General features: G+C 38.5%; 1 protein-coding gene across 1 annotated transcript; it reads left to right on the top strand.

Annotated features, from left to right (window-relative positions):
* Positions 1-10,965: 10,965 nt before the first annotated feature.
* PPP1R26 (protein phosphatase 1 regulatory subunit 26) lies at positions 10,966-23,829 on the top strand. The gene is made up of 2 exons (XM_007475299.3): positions 10,966-11,339; positions 17,506-23,829. Exon 2 carries the CDS (start codon positions 17,569-17,571, stop codon positions 21,367-21,369), a length of 3,801 nt encoding a protein of 1,266 aa, XP_007475361.1. The 5' UTR covers positions 10,966-11,339; positions 17,506-17,568; the 3' UTR covers positions 21,370-23,829.
* The last annotated feature ends 316 nt before the right edge of the window (positions 23,830-24,145 follow it).

Below are 24,145 nucleotides of genomic sequence, written 5' to 3' on the forward strand. Positions count from 1 at the left end.
TATCTTACTCCCTACTAGGTAGTCTTGAATTGGTTATACCTCTCACCTCCCTCCCTCCTTTCCTCTCTCCCCCTCCCCCCCTCCTTCTCTCTCCCTCTCTCCCTATTTCTTTCTCCCTCCCTCTCTCTCTCTCTCCTTCTCTCCCCCTCTCTCTCTTTCTCTCTCTCTCATGCCTGGAATGTTCTTCCTTCATCTCCACTTTCTGATTTCTCTGGCCTCTTTCAAGTCCCAGCTAACTAAAATCCCACCTTCCACAGAAAGCCTTTCCTAATTTCCTTCAATTATCAGTATCTTCCCTCTATTAAATATTTCCTGTTTATTCTGTATATAGCTTGTTTGTATATATTTATTTGCTTGTTTTCTCCCCAAATACATTGTGGGATCCTTAAGGACAGGCTATCTTTTACCTCTTTGTGTATCCCCAAGTACACTACCTAGAACATTTGTTTGTGAGCAACTCATGACTCCATGAGCCATACTATCCATGGAATTTTCTTGGGAAAGATACTGGAATGGTTTGCCATTTCCTTTTTCAGTAGATTAAAGCAAAAAGAGGTTAAGTGACTTGTCCAGAGTCCTACCACTAGCAAATGTCCTAGGCTAGATTTGACCACAGTTCCTCTACTCCAGGCCCAGCACTCTAGCCACTGAGCAACCTACTTAGCTGCCTCCTAGACAAATGACTTGCTTAGTGTCATATAACTATTAAGTGTCTGAGACTGGATTTTAACTCAAGTTTTCTTGACTCCAGGCCCAGTGTTCTGTCCACTAGGCCATCTAATTGCCCCTACCTAGCACAGAGTAGATGCTTAATAAATACTTATTGACTGACTGACTGATTGATCATAAAGGAAGAGGACTCTATGGGTTGAAGGACAGAATACATTCCAGACATATGGGACAGTTAGTGCAAAGACACAGAAAATGGGGATCATGTGGGAAGAACAGAGAAGAGGTTGGTTCACTTGGATCACAGAATGCAAGAGAATAATTTTCAGTGAGATGAAAAGCTAGATTAAGACTAAATTGTACTGAGCTTTAAAAGCTAAATAGTGGAGTTTATATTTTGTCCTAGAGTCAATGGGGGGGTCCCTGTAACTGACTGAATATGGGAATCGCATTGTCAGATTTGCCCTTAAAGAAAATTATTTTCATTGCATTGTGTATTCAGAAATTGTAAGTAGAGAAGCTAATGCTATCACCTAATAGAGAGGTGAAGAGAGATAACTAAAGTGGTATTATGTGAGTGGAAGGAAGGGGTCCAGAGACATTGTGAAAACATACAGTGCAAGCCTTGACAAAAGTGAGTTGAGGGAGAGTAAGGAATCTAGGATACTGCTATAATGAGGCACACAAGAAGGAAATACATGCTTCAAGGTGACTCACACCTCTGGAACTGCAGGGTAGATCACCAGAGGAAGAGCCTTGGCCTCTTTTGGTCACAGAAGCTACTCAACCTAGCTCAAGGGCCATCTCCTTTATGCACCTCAACTCCCAACTGTCAAAACTAATTATCTCTTGAATCTATTGTTGGCTTTCTTCTTAGTTACCAGGGTTCCTACTCCTCTGCTGACTCATCTATCTCCAGTTATGGAGTTACATTTTAAAGGGCACCAGGGTTATGGCCAATATTCAGCCAGTCAAATAGTAAATGACCCTCAAGATTCATCAGGGAACACTTTCTTACACCTTGTAAAGGAGTAACACAGTCTACATATGTCTTTGTGTTTCCTTTAACAAGATACTTGGTTCTTTCTGTTACCTGCCCCGTCTGTAATTTCCCCAGTAAACCTGAGAGAAAAGAGAATGTTTGGGTTTTAAAAGATTACTCTATTACAAAAATGAATAATATGGAAATAGGTATTGAGTGATAATACATGTATAAACCAATAGAATTGCTTATCAGAGCTGGGACAGGGGAGGGAGAGAACATGAAGCATGTAACCATAGAAAAATACTTAGAGGGGCAGCTGGGTACCTCAGTGGATTGAGAGTCAGGCCTAGAGACGGGAGGTCCTAGGTTCAAATTTGGCCTTAGACACTTCCCTGTGTGACCCTGGGCAAGTCACTTAACCCCCATTGCCTAGCCCTTACCACTCTTCTGCCTTGATGGAAGATGGAAGATGGAAGGTGAGAAAGAAAGAAAGAAAGAAAGAAAGAAAGAAAGAAAGAAAGAAAGAAAGAAAGAAAGAAAGAAAGAAAGAAAGAAAGAAAGAAAGAAAGAAAGAAAGAAAGAAAGAAAGAAAGAAAGAAAGAAAGAAAGAAAGAAAGAAAGAAAGAAAGAAAGAAAGAAAGAAAGAAAGAAAGAAAGAAAGAAAGAAAGAAAGAAAGAAAGAAAGAAAGAAAGAAAGAAAGAAAGAAAGAAAGAAAGAAAGAAAGTTAGAAATAAATAATAATTTTTAAAAAAGAAAATTAAAAGGAAAAAATTTTACTTGTGGGTCAAAGTCTTCCTTGAAATGCATATGTTTTTCTACAGAATTTTCAAACTCTAAATATTCTACAAAGGTCATTCACCTTCATAAAGTTATATGAGTTGTGGTGGATATCAAATTTTGAATCCTTTTCTAATTTCTTCAAATATTCTTCATCTTCATTAGGAAGAATAGAGATAGCATGAACTCCTCTCAGAGAAGTAAATCTGGCTGATGAGATAAGAAATGACAGATAAGTGTAGAAACTGAAGCTTAAGAGCAGCATATAACCTTCTCCTCCTCTGATTGGTTGAAGAAAAATCTTATGTAGATAAGTAGGATTTAAAATGTACTCTACTCTGATTGGCTAGGACCAGATGAATTATATTATTATATATTATTATATTTAGATGTTATATTAGATATTCTAATATTATAATTAGATGTTGATGCCCTGCATTCTGATTAGCTAGCTTCCATGTGTAGATTGTGACTCTCAAATAATCCGTGATTGGTAAACAAGGGGAGGGACCATCTTTTCTCAGGGACCAGGATAAAAAAAAGACTGTCAACCTACATATGTCCCACCCACTGATTGTAACACACTGACTTGTGAGTGCCCATTCTCAAGAGAATGAAATAAAAGAGCTTCTACCATACTGCAAGAGGGTCAGAAGACTTATTTAAGTTGGTAGTCATCCCACTTATTTATTATTATGTTCATTTAATTCTGACTAATGTTCGTTGCTAGGTCACTTGTCTTCTTTTTGTTGGTACGATTTTTTCCTTATCAGTGAAATACTCAAATTTAATTATAATGTGTTTAACAAAATAAAATCTTGATTTTTTTCCTAGTTGGATTGTTTCTATTTGTACCCTGTTGATAGTTTTTTGTAATTCTAAAATGTTTTCTAAAATGATTTTCTGGAAGATAGTTCTCCACTCCCAAATGTCAAAACTAATTGTCTTTTCAATACATTGTTGACTTTCTTTTTAGCTACCAGAGTTCTCACTCCTTGGAGCTACTTCTACTGACTCAGTGGTCTCCAGAGTTATTAAATTACAGAAGTATAATCATTTAGAACTAGAAGAGACCATCTAGTCTAATGCCTAAAACAACATAATCCTCTTTGTCTGCTTTTTATGTCTATATGGTTTCCAGTTCTTTTGGTAGCTGAATAATTTTCTGAGCACATTTCTGCCCTTTTATCTTGTCTGCAATTTCATTTTACATTATAGTAAATCTATTGTTAGTTGTGTCTATCACTTTGGTTTGATTTTCTATTATATAATTTAATTCAGGAGTCCAGGAACAGGTCAGAGAGAGAGAGAGAGAGAGAAATCTCAGGGAAAGATCTGGATGGCTCTGGTGCAGAGTGAGTCCAAATCTAAAACCCCCTTGAGAATTCAGATAACTGTTCTTGAAGAGTTAGTGGAGGTATTTTTGGATCCCAGAAGGAATAACAGGTCCCAAACGGATGGGCTCTTTCTTAGCTTCCAGGAAAACCACCTTCCTCCTTCACTTCCCAGGCTGGAGGAAGTAGTTGACCCAGTGACCATTGGAGTTCACCCATCCCTCTTCTGTTCTCTGACTAGAATCTTGAGTTTTTGGTTTTTTTCGTCTTTGCACCTCCCCCAAGCTTTGTATTAATTCCTCCCTTACAAGAGCCATAGAGGTAAAATACTGATGACTCAACAGGTTTATCCTAACAGCAAATACCTCTAGTATTGTTTTCCCTAAGTTTTAAATGATAAAGCTAAGTATGGTGGCCCACTTGTAGCAAGACTGTAACAAGTATGGGGTGTCCCCTTAGTAATTTATGTGAGAGGCAGTACCATTTCTATGGAATGAAAATGCCCATTAGCATTGGTTCTCTACCTATAGGAAAATTGTACTTGCCTTGTGGTTGTTCCAAAAGGGTAAGAGCCCACTTGTGCCTCAGGTCACGCTAAAGCAGGGAGGTGTGATTCATCTCTGGAAAGGGAGAAAGGCCTCTCCCCACATCCCTACCTGATATAATATTATTCAAATCAGACAAGGATTTCATAGCTGCTAGATTATCCTTGTTTATAATATGACAGGATATACATAAAATGGAGGGTTAGAAGATAAACAGTATAAATTAGTGCATAACATTTGGAGTCAGATTTCTGTCTCTTCCTTCTCAAATTGAACAAGAAATTGTGTGGGCCTCGTTGGTATCATCTTATTGTCCTCCTGCCACATCCCACCAGAGTCCCAGAGAAAAGAGACAGAAGGGGCAGAATCTAGAAATCAGATAAGGTTCGTTTACCTTTTTCCATACAGTAGGAGACAGATAATCTATTTTTTCTCTGCCAACTTCCTTGACCCAGAAGCAACCAAAGTCAAGTTCAAAGAGATTGGTTTATTCTAGGGTAGCATCTGATTGAGTGTGTAGAAAGCCTCCAAACTCAAAATTATGGCTCAAATCCCAAATCTGCCACTTACTGTCTCTGGGACACCTCAATGAGGAAGGTTGAACTTGGTGTCCTAACATCTCTTCCAGTTTTTCATTTTTTTAGTCTATGAATAGAAATATTCCTCACTGTTGCTCAAGGAAAGTTTTCCTGATACATTTTACCAGCAGGGGGGAGTAGAGTAGCAAAAATCATGAAGACTCAAGACTAATATTTGAAACAATGCCTTCCTTACCATCAAGACATTGAACTGAGCATTGGGGACTCATAAACAATAATAATTGACATCTATGTAACTTTACGGTTTGCAATGCACATTACAAAATTAGTGCATATTATCTCATTTGAGCTTCACAATAATTTTGTTTTTTAAAAAAGGAAAGAGTTTGAAATTAAAAATTTAAATAAAAAAAAGGAAATATAGCTTTTATCTGATTTTAACACATGAGAAAAGAGGGATTAGAGAGAACAAGTGTGCTCCTCACTAAACAACTAGTAAATATCAAAGGTGAAATTTAACTTGAATTTCTCTTGAATCCAGTTTAGATGCTCTTTCCACCACACTATAATCAGAAGTGAATTTAACATAGAGCAAACAGAACTTTGCCCAATGGCACCAACATCCCAAGGGTGGGGACTTGCTTCCTCCCTGTGGCAACTGCCATCCCCACCTTATTTTGACATCCTCTGCTAGCCTAAGTCAACATACGGTTGAACTGCCACACCTAGAGTTTCATCACCATGGTATTCCTGTCTAAGGTCACAACTTTCTTCCCAATTTTTACAGGGGTAAGAATCAGACCAGTTCTCCTAGCACCATTGTAGGTAGAATTATATCTACTACCCTACTACCTAATCTACTTATGCCCCAGGTGAAAAAAAAATTGTAGTTATGACTGCCTACAAAAAAAACAAAATAGTCCTTTACCTCAAGGAGATTGCAATCTAATGGCAATTAAGAAACTATAGTAGGGGCAGCTAGCTAGGTGTCTCAGTGGATAGAGAGCCAGGCCTGAAGACAGGAGGTCTTGGGTTCAAATATGGCCCCAGATACTTCCTAGCTATGGGATCCTGGGCAAGTCACTTAACCCCAATTGCCTAGCCCTTACTGCTTTTCTACCTTGGAACTGACATGCAGTATTGATTCTAAGACAGAAAGTAAGAGTTGGGCTTTTTCTTTTTTTATAGCATCTCTATAAATACATGTTTTCTTTGTACCAAAATTACTCAAAGATGTCCCAGTTCTGCATATGTTGGGTCCCACAAAAGAATGTAAGCTTTTTTAGGACAAAATCTGTTGGGTTTTTGTCTTTTCATTTCCAGGGTCTTTATGTATAATACCTTGAGCATAGCATATATTTATTGAGTTAAATTGAATTGGCTCCCTACTTCATTTTAAAATAAAATGCAAACTTTCAGCCTGGCTTTCAACAATGAAAATCCAACTTGTCTTTCCAAAGATTCACTGACCCTTTCCCCTTCCTTCTTCATGCTTTACATTACCAACCATCATGAACTCTCCATTCCATCCAGATTGAGTCACTAGCTATTCCTCAGACTCAGTGTTCTATGTCCTTCCCCTGTGCCTTTGTATTAGCTGACCTCCATATCTGAAACACAGGAAAACTTTGCTATCCATCCATACAAGGACTCATGGCAAGCAAGGGTACTTCACAACAAGGTGGATAGAAGACTTTGAAGGACTGATCCTCAGCAACCTCAGAGCAGGGCACCTTTACAATCTGGGAATCTGTCCTATGACAGAACAATTCAGATTCTTATTGGGAGTGTCTCCAGACTTAAACAACTGCTTGATTTGACAAAATGGGAATGCTGGAAACAGTTAACTACCCTCTCCAAGGGTCAATTACTCATTAAAGTTTCACTAAGACTCTGCTAAGGACTTCTTACTACTTCAAATCCTTTTTAGGGAGGATTTTGGACCAAGAAGATAAAACTAGAAGCAATGGGTAAAAGTTGCAGAGAAATAAATTTAGATTAGAATGTAAGAGAAATTTTCCTAATAATTGTTATTTATTTGTTTTAGTCATGCCCAGCTCTTCACAACTCCTTTGGGGCTTTCTAGGCAAAGATATTGGAGTATTTCACCATTTCCTTCTCTGGCTCATTTGACAGATGAGGCAATTCAGGCAAACAGGGTAAAGTGATTTGCTCACAGTCACCCAGCTACTAAGTGTCTAGGGCCAAAATTGAACTCAGGTGTTCCTGATTCAAGGCCTGGCATTCTATTCACTGTGCTACCTAGTTATATAAAAGTGGCAAAGCCTGCATTAAAAGAAAATGTGATTCCTTTCAGTGGAAGTTTCCAAGCAAAGGCTAAATGACCAATTCTTGGAGATTCTTAAATGCATGTTCTGCTAGGATGGCTGCTGCAGTAACTTCCAACCTAGAGACCATGAAGGAGAATTATTCTATACACACATCATCACAATTAGTCTGCACGACTGAAAAAGGTAAAGGTAGGTGCAATATTCTCCCATTCTCTGGTTTGGAATGGCTTTGAAGGAAGAATGAAAGGAATTGATCCAGATCTCCTTGAACATCCTCCTCAACCATTCTAGGTGATCAACGTTCTAGGGACTTGTGTGAGTTCACCACAGTTGCTGTGGGTACTGTGGCTGGGTCTCTTTCTTCAGCGTTCTGTGACAAGGAAATCACTTTAAAAGACTGATATATATTAATTTAAGGTCGCCAAGGAATTCAGCTATGTAATTCCTAAATGAAAACTCAAGTAAGCAGTCAACCTTTTATAGAGTTTAATTACAAACAGGAGGAAGAAAGGAATTAGAGAGAGAGAGAGAGAAAGAGAGAGAGAGAGAGAGAGAGAGAGAGAGAGAGAGAGAGAGAGAGAAAGGGGAGAGAAGGGAATAGGGCTTAAATACCCCTTCTGTTTAGGCTGGGCCAAAAGGCCCAAGCCCTTAGATAGCTGAGGCAAAGAAAAGAGATCAGTCCCTATCACTCACGTGACCAAAATGGAGAAACAGTCTCAGGGGCCTCCACCTCCAGCTTCCTTCAGAGCCAACTCTCAAAGCACCACCTCTCAGAGCCAAAACCTCTCCAACCAACCCCCCTCAGTCCTCAGACCCCTCTATCTTTAAGGAAACCATCCAAGTTCCTTCCCCTCAGTTCTCACATCTACCAATCACTGTCCATGTCTTCCTTGTGCCAATGGTAGCTCTAGCTTAACCCAGGACCGCCCAGAGGTCTGTGGCTTTGCATATGTCTGTTGAAGGTCATATTCTCAAATAATTAAATCTTGATCCTTTGCTGCAGCCCTTCCTAAATCCTGTTAGGACTGAGTGGGGTGGAAATTGTATTTTCCAAGACCTGGTTCTGTCATTCCAAGTATCTCTATTGTATCAATTCTAAAATCAATCATGACTCAAAAGAAATTCCTGTTCTATGCTTAAGCATAGGTCAAAGCCCTTTCCATTGTTCAGCAAAAGGTTTCTGTCCTAAAGTAATCTTAAGAAGGGAGGAGGAGGAACCTCCCATGCCAATGGGGTTCACATTCCAATAGAGTTCCCACTATCAATAGGAAATTTTTCAAGTATGAAATTTCCCAATGGTGAAATTTCCAACATTTATAAGTCTAAGAAATTTTAAGGTTTACAGTTCTCAAATTCAACAAACATACTAAGTGACTACTGCATGTAGCTTATAAGCTCCACTGGTATTGAAATGTCAAAAGAAATCAAAGCAGGTTCCTAGGACATTGGGTAGGTAACTTTTTGCAAACTTATAGAAGGATATGGACGAGATACACAGGAAGAGAAGGCATAGATGGAGTGCAGTCAGAATTGCTGGAGGAACTATCCACATTGATGACAGCACACATAAATTGCAGTTCAGAACATTATTTTGGGCACTAGAAGAGAGATAGGGTTTAGGTGTTTCAGTTCAATTAGACTCAAGTAAACTGACATTTATGGGGTATCTACTATGTGTAAGATCCTGTGTAGTACATAGAGAATACAAAGATAGATATGACATAGTCCCTGCTTACAGCCTAAGGGGAAAGAACATACAATGTGAGACCCATTGACACCATGGAAACAGCACTAGATTCAAAGTCAAAGCAACTGGCTCTACTCTTTGCTTACTATGTGATTTTGGACAAATCACTTAACTTCTCTGGGACTCTTTTTCTCATCTGTAAAATGAGGGAATAGATGACCTCTAAAGTCATTTCCAGCTCTTAACTATGAGAAAAAGGAGAATGAGATAAGAGCAAAGCTACTAGCCAGGCAAGGTACCATGAGAATTTTCAAAAGAGAAAAATCAGTTTCTCTGATGGGAAAGAGGAAAAGGGAGGGGAAAAGGGTCAGTGAATGTTTCATGGAAGTGGTAGTATCTGAGTTGGGCCTTAAATGAAAAGAGGGATTTCAACAAAGATAGAGGGTGGGTTGCCATTCCTGACACAAAACAAACTCCCATTTCTGCATCTTTTCCTTGGCTATTTCCGGTGCCTGGAAGGCAGTCATAAACCCCTAGATTTAAAACTCAATGGGACCTTAGATATCTTCAAATCCAGTCCCTTTCTTTTACAGACAAGAAAACTGAGGCCTAGAGAGACTAAGTGACTTGCTTAGATCACACTTGTAATAAGAAATAGAAAGGGGTTTCCAACCCAGGTTCTTTGATTCCAAATCCCAAGTCCTTTCCATGCCATAGCACATTGCTATTTATCCTCCTCACTTCTATTCTGGAATTTATAGTTTCCTTCAAGATTTAACTCTAGCATCACCAGCTTTTTCCCTGACCCCTTTGTTAGTCTTGTCCCTCTGACCTTCCAGACCATCACAAAAGAGAAGATTCACTTGGATGATTCCAGGGACTGAGTACTGAAAGTCAGACTTTTCCTTTGTGGAATTTAGCTAGAAAGATCAGAATTTCAACCCAAAATACCCCTGGGGCAGTTCCAAAAACTTCAAATCAAGAAGGAAAAGTAATCTCTCTTCTGAAATTTGGGGGACCAGGATAGTGTCCTAGTACAAGACAGGTGCATTCTCAAATTCCTAGCCACAGGTCTTTACTGGCGTGCAGACATGTATTCCCCACGATGCCAAGCTGCTGGGTAGTTTTAAGAGGCTCTGGCCACTGCGGATGCTTTCCTGTCCCACTAGAAAGAGAGAAGTAGGGACCAGGAAAGAAACCCGTAGGGCAGGGTGAGGTGAAAAATAGTTGGGAGAGCTATGAGTCAAGTCCGGTGGTTTCGCACTCCTTTAAGGTCAGGGTTTTCAGGTTCGAGGCTGGACAGGCGCACTACACACTCTTCCCTGCCTCCACCTCTTAGTCTCCCCCATCCCCCCAGCCGCCCCCAACCTTTCGCCAGCTCTGGCACCCGGCTACCCCCGCTCTGGGCGTATGTACTCCCCGAAAGCTCCATCGCCGCCCTTTCTCCTTTACAAGCGACAAACCGGTGCGTGCACGGATGTCATCTTTCCCGTCCTGCGCCCGCGCCTGAGAGTGAGCACACACACCTACACAACACCCAACCTTCGGGAAAACGGTAGGGTATTGAGGAACCAGAAGTATGAGCACAGGGAGCGAGGGGAAGGGAGGGGAAAACTCTCTAGTGGGCACCGAGTCTTGTTGGGAATAGGGGGAGGACTTGGAACAGCAGCAAAAGCCATGGGGTTGAATATGCAAGAAGGGTGGTTGCAAACATACCTTGTAGAAAAATGTAAAAAATAAACAAAAAAACCCACCTCCAGACCCACAGCGCGTACACAAAGGGTCTATTTGGCAGCACATAGCGCGCACCCTAATCTCGAAAGGAAGCCCGTTGCGCGTGCACAAGCTCCGATGTCTACAGGGCGTGCACTACTCTGGATAGAAGAAGCGCTGCGGGGGGGGGGGGGGGGGGGGGGGCGGGGTCAAGGAGGTGTGGAGAAATGGGAAAGGGGGACCGTAGGAGACCCTGAACCCTGAATCATAAATTCATAAAATGTCAGGGTTGGCAGGGCACTTAGGGATCAACGTCGTCCCTGGTCTCCCAGCTGCTAGCGCATAAGTGCAGTCGAATCCGGTGCAGGGGGCCGGGCCCTTCTAGCTTAACTCCCTCAGCGCGCGCCCGGATGGAACCCGGACTGCCGGAGCGGTGGGAGGGATAGGGCGCGAGGCAGGAGCGCGCGCAGGGGGAGGTGGCTTGGGGTTCGGCTGGGGGGCGACTCCAGGAAGGGAGCGCGCTGGCCCCGTGGCCCTCCCGCCTCCTCCCCCGGGGAAGGGGAGGGGGCTTTGGGGGCTGACCGGACCGTCCGTGGTGGCGGTAGCGGCGGTGGCGGCAGCAGCGGCAGGCGGAGGGAGAGGAGGCGGCGCCCTGCGCCCTCTAGATCGAGCCACGGCTCAACTGGGAGGCCAAGCGGGCGGAGCCGCGGCCCTGGAGGCCCTGGACCCCAGGAGGCTCAGTCCCTTGGGTCGGCTCCGCTCCGCCTCACACCCCGGCCGGACCGGGCCTCGGCTAAGGTGAGCCTCGGGCAATGCGGCAGGGCCCGGGGAGACACCCGGGGACGGAGGTCAGAAAGTGGGCCCCGAAGCTGGCGTCCATCGCGGCCTGGAAAGGTGGCTGGGCTGGGCCTGCTAGAGGAGGTGCTGTCCTCCTGTCCCAGGGTGTGGAGAGGGGGCCTTCCCCCGGGGGAAAGTGCAGTGATCTTCGGGAGGCGGAGGTCTCGGGGAGGTGGGGTAGTGAGGAGGGGGAGGGTTTTGCCCTATGGAGAGGTCTCCCAGAGGTGAGAAGAGAGAAGCCTAATCCCTCTGGGAGCTGGGCCCTCGTGGGGATGGGAGAGTCAGGAGTTGGGAACCCTAATCTCTGGGGCAACAATTTTTATCATCTCGTTGAAGGGATTAGCCAGTGGGGAATGTGGAGGCGAGAGGAGTGTAGTTTCTGAACCGAAGGGGGACATAGAATCTCTCTATACCTTAGTTACTTCCTCTATTAAAAAAAAAAAAACATCGTTATTTCTTCCACTCCAGCCCCCAAAAGAAGTCTTAGGTGCCCCACCCTTTGGAGAATTAAAAACCACTCAAAATGAGATTATTTATCTCTTTGCACACTTTACAAAGACAAGGCAAATCCTCAAGAGAGGTGGCATTTATACTTCTTTGGGGCCATTGCTAGAGATGGAAGAACAATTGCATTTGTATTACACAAATTAAATTAAATATTACTTTTAACGCCATATCTTTACACATAGTAGTTCCCTAATGAATGCCTGTCAATTTAAATTGAAGATCAAAAAATTTTTAAATCCCCTCCCCCACTATATATTTCAAGTTCAAGGGAATTACTCCCAAATAGGGTAATAATCCTGCTCCTTTTTGGTCCCCATCCTAACTTCAAGTGTTACTGTAAATCTTACTGCAGTTTTACTTGTTAAAGATAGGAAAACTGTTGTGATATAGTTAATAGTGTCAAGATTACTCGTCCATAAATATATAGTACACACCCTGCTTGTAGGGCAACCACTACCCTTCTGTCAAGGGAAAGGATCTCTCTGACTCACCATGGTCCTGAATTAGGAACAAGGAGATTCTTGAAATAATGCTAACTACTCCTGTCTTTTAAAGCCAAATTCAAATTTTCATTTTTAAAAATAAAGGAAAAAAACTCAAACAAATAAAAAGTATAGTAAAGCCCAGAAATAGACCACTCCTATTCCAGAGCTCTTTGGTAAAGTGTAAAATCTAAACTCTCTAGAATCAGAGCCCCGCTCAGCAATTCAGCAAAAGTTTAAGTCAGTGCTTATTCTGTACAAAACACTGTGCTAGAGATTCTAGATTGATAGTAATCCTTGATAAAAACTTATTTTTAAAAACGTGATAACAATTTCAGAGTATTTTTCATCTTTGTTTTTTCCTTCCTAAATTTTGTCGTTGCTGCTTTAATTGATGAATCTTTTTCATCCTTTACCTGTGGGCTAAAATGTGATTATGGTGCTTTCTTTTTTCTTTTTCTTTTTCAAGAATTTCTTTTGTTGAAGCTTGTATTTTGCTTTTAAAACTGCAGGTGTGCAGTATTCACAATGACTGCACTCTGCTCTCAATTCAATTGCATTCACAGTGGGTACTATATTTTGGCAAATCCCACTTTTAGTTTTGCCTCAAAAAAGCCTCCTGGGTTCCCAGTACAGTTTTAAAGAATGATTCATCTAACATTTAAGGTCTGTTTAAACTACCGTTGACTATATTAAAACAGTAAGATTTTCCAAGAGAAATGTGTTTGGAGATTTCATTTTAGATGTTTTGGGTTGTCTTTTTTTGGGCTGTTTCTTGAATTAGACTGTTAAACAGTTTAGAAAATTCATATTTCTAACACAAACTGTATTAAACATTTTAAAATACACTTCAGATTCTCATCAGTTTCTATCAGAATAGGGCCCAGTTTAAGTAGAAATTACTGACCAGATAGAGCTCATATCCTTACCCCCAGCCTTTTTTTTTTCTCTCATAGACTTGAAAAACAGCAACACATATGAACCTTTCAGTCTACACAGACAAATAGAACTGATTTTGTATGAAACCACAAACCTCTATTATGTAGCAAAGCTTATACCATTTCCCCAAGAATATATCTCCTTATGTCCATTTTTATTTTTAAAAAAGTAAATTAACTCTCAACAAGTACATATTGTTTCAGTGTGTTCATCCTTAATTTTTTTATTAAATTTTTTTTTATTTTCAGTTCCAAATTCTTTCCCTCCCTCTAATCTCTATCCATTGAGAAGGCAAGAAATAAGATACTCTGACTGTGGATAATATGTTTCATCATGAATCCTTTGGAATTATCTTGGATCCTTGCATTGATCAGAGATGCTAAGTCTTTCACAGTTGATTGACATTACAGTATGGCTATCTCTGTTTACAATGTCCTCCTGGTTCTGCTCACTTTACTTTGCAGCAGCTTTCATAAGTCTTCCCAAGTTTTTCTGAAACCTTTGTCTTTTCTTACAACACAAAGCCATTCTGCAACTGATAGCATTCCCTCAATTTCCAATTCTTTGCCACAACAAAAAAGAGCTATTATAAGTATTTTTATACATATGTATCCTTTTTCTTTTCCTTTGATTTGTTCAGGATACAGACCTAGCAATGGTATTGTTGGGTCAAAGGCTATGCATAACATAGCCATTTGGATATAATTTCAAATTGTTCTCAATGTGGTTAGACCAGTTCAGTTTGTGTTCTTATAAAAATCTTTCATTTTTGAATCATCTTCATTGAGCATATTTTCTTACCACCAATTTTCAAAGATTTTTATTGTTATCTTTAACTAAACTTCATATTTTTTAAGTTTATCACAGCTGTACCTGTTCAGCATTAAATTTTATAACAAATTGGAGAATAAAAAATTGATCTATACTAAAGTGGCATAGGAATAGGAATCATCATAGTTTAACAACTTCTAATGTAATTTACCTTTCTTGCTACCTCCCTACAACAAACAGATCACAAAAAATTTGCCTTTTCTCTTAAATATGAGCAAAGAAATGGTTTCTTTGTGAACTGTTAGTTTATTTTTGTTATCTTTAACTAAACTTCATATTACTATGGTTCTAAAACTTTAGTATTCTAAGCTACACTACCTCAACCAATGCATATGGTTGCCTGCATACTCATTTTAGAATTCCAGTTAGGACCATGATTCCTTTTAATGAAGCAGGAAGAGAAAAATGAAATCTCAGTTCAATTTCTGTAATTTTTTTTTTTTAAGTTCACCCATCATAGTATCAATTCTAAGAGAGAAAAGCAACAAGGGCTAAGCAATCAGGATTAAGTATTTTACCCAGGGTCACAAAGCTAGGAAGTATCTGAGGCCAGATTTGAACCCAGGTCTTCTTGACTCTAGGTCTGGTATTCTAACTATTGTGCTACCTAGCCATCCTTCAATTCATGAAATCTTGTATCTAGAACTATTTTAGAGGAGGCAACTAGGTAACAGAGTATATACAGTGCCAGTCCTGGAGTCAGGAGTATCTGGGTTCAAATGAGGCCTAAGATATGCCTAGCTGGATGACCCTGGGGAAGTTACTTAACTATTATTTGCCTATCCCTTGCCCTTCTGTCTTAGAGTTGTTACTAAGACAGAAAGGAAGGTTTAAAAAAAAAAAAAGAACTATTTGAGAACCTTGTTGCGAAGTGGTTAGAGAGAGAGTCAGTCCTGGAGACCAGGTCATATTCTAGCTGTGTGGTCTTGAGCAAATCATTTTAACTTCTCAGTACCTCCATATAGCTTTCACACTCCAAGTTGCAAGAGGTTTTTCCACACCAAGGATGCCCTATATTCCCTAGTGAAATGGAATCATGGATTTGATCCAAAAATGTATGCTTAAGAATAACAAAATATTAAACTCTTTTTAAGCAGTCCCTTTCCACCAAGCAACAAAATTCACAAAGAAGCTGTTTCTTTGCTCTTGTTAGAGGAAAGGCAAATTTTTGTGATCTCTTTGTTGCAGGGGAGGTAGCAAGTAAGGTAAATTGCATTATAAGTTATTAAGCTATGGTGATTCCTATCGTTTTAGTATAGATTAATTTTTTTAGCCTCCAGTTTGGGGGACTATGTCATACTAACTAGGTACAGCTGTGATTAATTTTTTTTAAAAAACACACCTTATGTTTTATCTAAGTTACAATTGGGGGCAAGGGCTAGGCAAATGGGTTTAAGGGACTTGCCCAGGGTCACACAGCCATGAATTATTTGAGGTCAGATTTGAACCTAGTACCTTTTTACTCCAGGCCTGGTGCTCTATCCATTGTGCTATCTAGCTGCCTCCTATGATAACTCTTTAAAGGGAAAGGTTAGAATTTAAAGGGACACATAGATGGAACAATAAAAAATCAATCTTGAGGCTTTTAAAAAACTAAATCAACTTTTCCATTTCATAGAATTTATTCCTGAGGAGAACCTGTTCAAGTAATTGCATTGAAATTATGACATTATAGGGGGCAGCTGGGTAGCTCAGTGGATTGAGAGCTAGGCCCAGAGATGGGAGGTCCTAGGTTCAAATCTAGCCTCAGACACTTCCCAGCTATGTGACCCTGGGCAAGTTACTTAACCCCCATTGCCTAGCCCTTAACCACTCTTCTGCCTTGGACCCAATAGACACTATTAATTCTGAGACAGAAGGTAAGGGTTTTTTTAAAAAATTATGACATTATAGTTTCACACTTGAAATAGAAATCATTTTTCAGTTCATAGTTTTCTTTTTGAATCTGCTAACTAATTATAAGATGACAGAATTATGTAGATTTAGAGGTAAAAGGAACTGAAAGCTCATTTAGTCCAATCCCTTCAATTACAGAGGAGACTAAGGCTCAAAAAGGTTAAGTAACTTGACAAAATCATATGGGTTAATAAATTTCAGGGCTCAGGTTTGAATACAGATTCTCTGACTCCAAATCCACCACTCCAAAAACATTTTTGGTTTTGTTTTTTTAAGAACATCTCATTTCTTTTTATGATCCTCTAGTAAATGCATTATCAATAAATGTATGATATTTCATTCCCTCTTTGTAAGGAATTTATGTTGTAGACTCATAAATATCAAATTATAAAATAGCTTACAGGGAAATTTGGCATTCTAATGGAGAAAACTCTAACCTGGATTTTAAAAATGTATAGTAGTAATGGCAAACTATTTTTCTTCCTATTCAGCTCAGTTTCCCCACTTATTTTGTAGGTCACAATGTTATATACTCACTCTCAGAGGTGGCAGCATGACTTATTAATGGAAAATTCCCTGATGTAGGCGTCAGGATACCAGAGTTCTGGTCCCAGCTCTAGTATAACTGAATTTTCCCCTTTCCGAGCCTTTATTTCTCCACTTCCACAATGAAAAGATCAAATTAGCTGAATTCTAATGTTCCCTTCAAGTTCTGATATTTTTCTGATTCTAAGCTTAGTAACAATGAAAAAGTTATATTTTCTCCTCCCATAATACTAATTTAACCAAATTATTCCAGATCTATGTAAGATAGCACAAAGCCTTGCTACATACTTACATATTATCCCAGTATTAACATTCTTACACTATGATTTTTACACATTTAATTTTTATATGAAATACACTTTTTATAACATACATGATACTTCTGGATTCCATAGATTGTGAAATAGAATGATTTATCATATCCAATCACTTTTACATATAGCTACTTTTAGTTTTTAACAAATTTAATCAATGGAAAGCTTTACCAATTTGATAAGATTACATAGAGCTCATAACCTGAGGTGAATCACAGTAGCTTTTTAGTCTGATATACTGCAGTATTCCACTACAGAATTAAAAGTGGTATGACTTTCTTCTAACTTTGCATGCCACCACAGTATTAAAAGTAGTATGGCCTTGTCCTGAGCTGAATTGGTGGTAACTATTTTTACAAATCAATATGACTGCAGGATATAATGGCAGTATTAGACAAATATTAATTTAAAAGTTTCAGGATTTTTTCTCTCAATGCACTTTTAGGGTATTATTTATTAGAGAATTACAGTGAGCTTCTAAGAAATTGTTTTATATTCATGGCAAAACTGAAATATCATAAGAATTCATTACTATTTCTGTTATGCTGTTTATTAAAGTCATGAGTTTCATGTATTTAGAATACAAACATCCCTTCCTTTGTTTCTTCACAGGATGTGAAACGGATATAAATATAAAAAATCGTCCCTTTGCACACTCCATCATTGTCTGCTAGAATGTTTCTAATGAATGCCCCTCCTGTGATTGCTCTACAGTCAAAATGGGAGTCATTTGGACAGTCAGGGAGTTTTAGATTTCCTGTGTGTTTCTCAGAATCTGAAGAGGATATTGCTAGAGCATCTGTAAGTGCAAAAGTTCAAATGATCATAAACAACCTGCAAAGTGAGGAGACTTCCTTGGGTATGAACAATGAGTACATTATGCAGAAAAATCAAAGGGGAGGTAAATACAGAGGAGCCAGAATTGCAGCTGCTAATACAATTGTGCTCAAAGAGCACTCTACATATGCCAAAAGTGAATTGTCTACTGAATTTAACCACATGGAAGAAGACTCCTCTGATTTTGGACCTCTCATATTAGAATCAGATAGCGATGATTCTGTGGACCGAGAGATAGAGCAAGCAATACAGGAATATCTAAAGGAGAAAAGCAACACTATTCAGTCAGTACCCAGCAGTGAAGCAACTTGTTTTGGGACAACAGATGGGAATAACAGAATCAAACAAGATCTCCCTCAAAATAATGTGACCACTCACCTACCTCCTATGAAATTTAAATCTGATGTGGTAACAGAAGGTGTTATTTGCAACCACAAGGAAATTCATGATAAGCCAAGGGCTAGTTCTCCTCTTAGTGTAAGTAGTGATGACTCTTTTGAGCAAAGCATACAAGCTGAAATAGAACAGTTCCTAAATGAGAAGAAGCAACAAGAAGTCCATAAATATGGTATCCCTTTGGATAAAAGAACAGAGCAAAAAGAGGTCTTGGTGAAAGCAGCATCTAAATCCAATAAAGAATCCATTGTGAAAGCAAATCGCCAAGACTTAAAGCAAGGTTGTAAGGAGTTAATCTCCAAACAATATACAGAATTGGGGAAGACTAATGTACATCCCAAGTACTTCAAGCCTAAAATCAGCACAGAATCTGAAAACTTTAGTAATGTAAGGCTGGTGCCTCCTAAACTGACAGGTGCTTGCCAACATTTAGAAACAGCACAAAATAAAGGTGTAGAGAAAAAGCATTCCTGGGCAAACAGAAGGGAACAAAGAATCAAAAGTGCAGCTCTTGTTTATGATATATCTGATTCAAGTAGTGATGATGGCATTGAAGAAGCCATTCAAATGTACCAATTGGAGAAAACAAGAAAGGAAGCCAGTTCTACAGCAGATAGTAACCCATTGCAAAAAATACCGCCCAGAGATGACAAAGTATCAGACTTTGCCTCAAATATTGCAGTTGGTTCTTCAAAAAGTGCCTTGCTTGAAAGCCACAAAAAAACATTGAATAGCAAGAGGAAACAGACTGCTTCAAAAGTTACAGAACTGAGCAATATTAGCTGTGATTCCAACAAACTCTTAAAACCACTGAAAGAAACCAAAGTTTCTACACCTCCTATGAATACAATTGCCAAATGTGAGTTTACAGTACAGCCCTCATTCCAGGCTGAAACATCTGCTGAGTTAATGTGTGCAGAAGCTATACTTGACATTTACAAAACAATCATGCCTTCCCATGTGGAAAGCAATGACAGATCACTTTCTACAAACCCTCTTTTCTCTTCCCAAAATGTGCCTTCCCACCCTGACAGTGATAGCAGCTTGGTAGACAGTGATGACAGCATTGAACAAGAAATCCGAACCTTTTTGGCTCTAAAGGCACAATCAGAACATTTACTGGCCAAACCTGAAAACCTTTCCAAGTCTGTGCAGGGACCACTATTGCCTGAACACAGAAATCAGGGCAATAGCCCCAAAACCCCTCTTTCTAAGACACTGAAGTTATCATTGTGTTGCAAAAGGAAACTTAAAGGGGAAAGGAAAGTGATAAAACAACCAACACCGAAGAAAACTAAAGGGTTAGAAAGAGAATGCCCCCAGGAAACTGAGTATGGTCAGGTGAAAATTCATATGTTCCAAGAAAAGAAAGATTTAACCAGGCAAGAGAAAATCTGTAAATCTAAAGGCAGGGAAGATGAGATGACTTGTCAGTTCCTCTCTTCCAATTTTGTTGGGCTTATTGATGAGCACATTGCCTTAGACTTGAGAAGTAGTTTATCACAAGTCCATGGTAAAGTTACACAGGGGAGAAATTTGGAAAAAGAGGGACTTGGTTCTGGTGATAAAAGCAGTTCTTTGGATAGTGATGAAGATCTTGATACAGCCATTAAGGACCTGTTGAAATCAAAGCGTAAATTAAAGAAAAGATGCAGGGACCCCAAAAGTCACTGTAAAAAAAAGGTTAAGCTTAGTAGCACAGGAACCCAATTTTTAGATAAATTTAGTAAGCTTCAAAAACACTGGAAAAATAAGAGTCCTCACTTACTGAAAAACTGTCTCCCAGGATCTAAAAGAGACAATGGGGAGAACACAATAAAGAAGCCTTTGAACACTTGTAACAATAGAACAGAAAGAGGGAAACAGGGAAAAAAACATGAGAATTTACAGCTGGCATTCCAATTGGAGAAAAAAATGTTCTCAAAACCTATTTTAGTTTCAGATGATATGGAAATCAGTGAAAATCAGAGCTCTGCACTCAGCACAATCTCACTCTCTGATGACAGTAGTTCAGTGGATAGTGATGACAGCATTGAACAAGAAATTAGGAAGTTTTTGGCAGAAAAGGCCAAATATTCCATGAGCAGTTCAGAAATTCAGGAGGGTAATGTAACAACAGCTCTTGGAATAGATGGAGTTTCTAAACCAGAGTTTATTAGTGGAAAAGAGAAGTACCCCTCCATGGGATGTCAGCCTGGCTTGTTACCCAGCCAAAGTCCAAAAACTATGATCATTTCTCAGAAAGCCGAGGACCTAAAAATCTCTAATAAAACTGTAATACAAAGTGCAATAAATATTTTAAATGATGGTAGGAAAAGTGCATCCTGTCCTGGGAATATCTACCTCCATTCTACTTTGGCTGTAAAAACCAAACATGAGACAGTGACACCTAAAAGTTGTGGCAATTTATCTGTAAAGGAAGCACCAATAGATAAGAAGGAAGTCTGTATCAAAGACCAAAGTCAAAAAAATCTTGAACCCGCTGAATCAGAAAATGTCAGTAGGTTGCAGAACTATTGTATTACTACTCTTGCCACTCCAGAAAAAAGTAGCTCTCTTCAGGGAAAGTGTTGCAGCAAAAGTATATGTGATCAAAAAACTGTACCTGAAAGTGAGAAAAATTTGCTTTTACACAACAGGCAGTGTGCTCTGCAGGGTAATTTTGTACATGAAGGAGTATTCCAGAATATTTGTGTGCTTAACACAGAAGGTAGGGAAACAGGAAAGAAAGGGAATCATAGGAAGGAAAGAGGAAAAGGATTAAAGGAACAAACCAGAAGTTCTACAAATTGTGCAATAGATCATCAGCAAGGTTTACATTTGGCTGGATTTCATTCTCTGATTCCATCTGGAGTATTTAATTTTGGAAAGAGTATGACTCAAGGAAGCAAACAAACAAGTCTTTTAGATTCAAGCCAGGGAGTCCCTTTACAGGTGCCCCTTTTCACCTCATTAAAAGAAAACAAATTGAGCAAAGATTCAGGAATATTTGGAAGTTCATACTTACTTTTGAAGAAGGAAGGATCTGACTGGCAAAATAGAAAGACACAGACAGAATTAAACATACGCGGAGTAAAGAAATTCAGTACAGAAGGGAAAATACTAGATTTAAGAAATAGAAAGATTATTGATAAAGACATTCTAGATGAGAAAGCATTAGAAAATGATTCCAATGAATTTGATGATATATCCCTAGAGGAAAGCAGAAGTTCAGTGGTAAAGGGAAAGATCCTAAATTTGTAAGTACATTTTCCCATGGTTTTCATGAGTCTTTGTATAAAATAGTGGAGTATAGATAAAGAGCTAGAATTGCAAAAGAGCTCAATAGTTATTGAGAGCTTGGAATTTAAAGGGGAAAAAGTAGTTGTCTGGAGTTGCTAATATACACTCATATGTATATATGTATACTAATGTGAAACATGTTTCTATTAACAGATGTGTCCTGGGTAAATATAATTTTGTAGCATTTTATAAATTATTTAAAGTGCTGTAATGAAATATTTTTTTGAGAATCTAGTAGTTAATTTTCTAGAATATGTGTAACTACAGTATTCTGTGGTCATGTATTATTATAGATGGGAAGACATGTGGAATTAGTGATTGTGAGGGACCCAGAATAGAATAGGCAAACCTAGGCTTCTCCAGTAATTACTAACACTGCCAGGTTTAAATGTATGTAACTTTTGACTGATTACTGATGAAAATTTTTAGCTCTCCAACTTTGAAGGCCTAAGAAGGCATTGATAAGACTCTTTAAATAGCAAATTCTTTTGTGTTTTGGGGCAAAGATATCATGTTAGTAAAACTTCTTATGGAACATTTTTTTCTAGCTAGAGTGAAACAGACTTTGAGGATATAACTTCTTAAATACAAATCCCATTAATTTCAATAAAATCGTTAGTATATTTTATGACAACTCTTTCACTGATTCAAACAGCCCGCTAAGACTATGTTTCAGAGCAGGTGGTGACCTACATTGATGAAGAGAGAAGACTTTCTCACTTATCGCATACAGGATCTCTATACCGATAAAATTACAGGTCAGAAAGGAGGAGAGGGAGGACTTTTGAACAGTCAATGTTTCAAAGCACAAATGCAGTTGAACAGTTGCTTGAGCTCTTCACTTTAAAGCTGGGAAATCCCAAATGAAATTATCTCAGTGGCAGTATTATATCTACCATTCAATTCATATTTATAAAGTATGCCTGGTAAAAGTCATCTGAAGTTTTCTAATGTATAATCTTGTTCCATAAAAGAACAATTTTAAAATCGAAATTAACTACTTTTTGTATTGGAGCTACTTTTTTTAATTTTTTAATAGTGGTTGTAAAATATGAAGGTTATGTATGTATTTTAAATTTCATCCCCTTTTCTTGATATGTGCAATAAAATAAGCACTGTTTATAGTTGCTTTAGGAAAGTCAGTCACCAAACATTTTTTGAGCACCAGCTGTGTGCAAAATGCAATACTAAAAATTGTGGCAGGATTAATAAGAAATAGAAACTCAACTCTTAGTTTTAAATGAACTTAAATCTCGTTGGATATAGAAAACCTAAAACACTTGAAACACATACATGTTTTGAATAATTTCTTGGGGCATTCTGAGCTATAATCTATCAAATGTTTTTCAGTGCCCCAAGTCAATCATGCATGTGTGTATGTACACATGCACACAGTGGCTATATGTATATATTGTCCTGAGATACATGCCATTCATTCATTTAGCAATCATTTAATAAGCACCTTCAATCTGAAAGCACTGTGCTAGGTGCTAAGAGAGATATAGAGATAACTAAGGCATAATCCTTGCCCTAATGGAGCTTAAACCATATATGTAAGTATGTCTTCCTTATATTAGAAATTTATTTTCAAATCATAATTCAGTTGTCATAGCAATTGCCTTTCAAAGCTCTTTATACAGTGACTCAACTATTTAATGAGAATGGGCTTCCATAATAGAAGAAATGGGGTCAAAGAGTTTCTTTGCTTCATTGTATACTCTGATAGGGTGGTATTCTGCCAAAAGATTATAAACTCTTAAAACGAGATAGAATGATATTAATCATATGGAATTATAGTGAAAGACATAGCAACTTTTTTACTTCCATTGTGGGCTTAGGGCTACAGAGCATCAACATGTTAGGACATTTAAATTATGGGCATTCATTCATCCTACTTGTATTGGTCATCACTAAACTTGTCCAACCAGGATTTTGCAGAACATTTCATTTTATAAGATCTTTTGCTTAACTTAGATATGTTGTGCCTAGAACAGTGTTTTGTCCTAAGTTTAGAATGGGAGTTAGTTGGTATTTTAAAATTCAAATGAGTTTTTCTGTATGTTATTTTTCCACAAGTTTAAGCAGTAATTCATATTAATAACTAAATATGAAACAAGGTACTATCTGTGTTGAATGTGTCCTTATTTAAAAGTTTTAGTAAATGAATTTTAGGATTGAAATTTCTATCTGATGCTCCAATTAATGTCTGTGTGTTTTTATCTTTTTTTGTAGGATATTGGTTCACTTAAGTGCTTCCAAGTAAAATATAAATCCATGTAATCTGTGCTTTAAATGTCATTTCATTTTTAAAGAGCACTTTTTAAATTAAAAATGAAAATCAACTTGTTTTGTATATAAGAAATGACAAATTCATAAGTTTTAAAAACTAATAAACTAAGGACTGTTCATGAACCATGAAAACCAGTTTTTATGTACTTAATGTTATCTCAGAAGGTAGTTTTAAGTTTTGCCTTAAAAGCTTCATAGTAAAATCTTAGTTATTTAAGGTATGGCATAAAAATTGGATCTTTATACTTAGAATCTTGCTGACTTAATTCACTAATCTCAGAGGTCACAGTGTAAAAACAACATAATGCTTTGAGTATTAGTATCTCTCAACATTAAGATCTTAATAGTGAACCAAAAAAAAAAAATACCTGTGCAATAAAGGAAAAAACAAGGTAAAACCAGCTTCTATCCACTTTATATTGACCTCATTAATTCTGCACACTGCTTC

This window comes from Monodelphis domestica, chromosome 1, assembly GCF_027887165.1.
Source record: "Monodelphis domestica isolate mMonDom1 chromosome 1, mMonDom1.pri, whole genome shotgun sequence".
Taxonomy (NCBI): Eukaryota; Metazoa; Chordata; class Mammalia; order Didelphimorphia; family Didelphidae; genus Monodelphis; species Monodelphis domestica.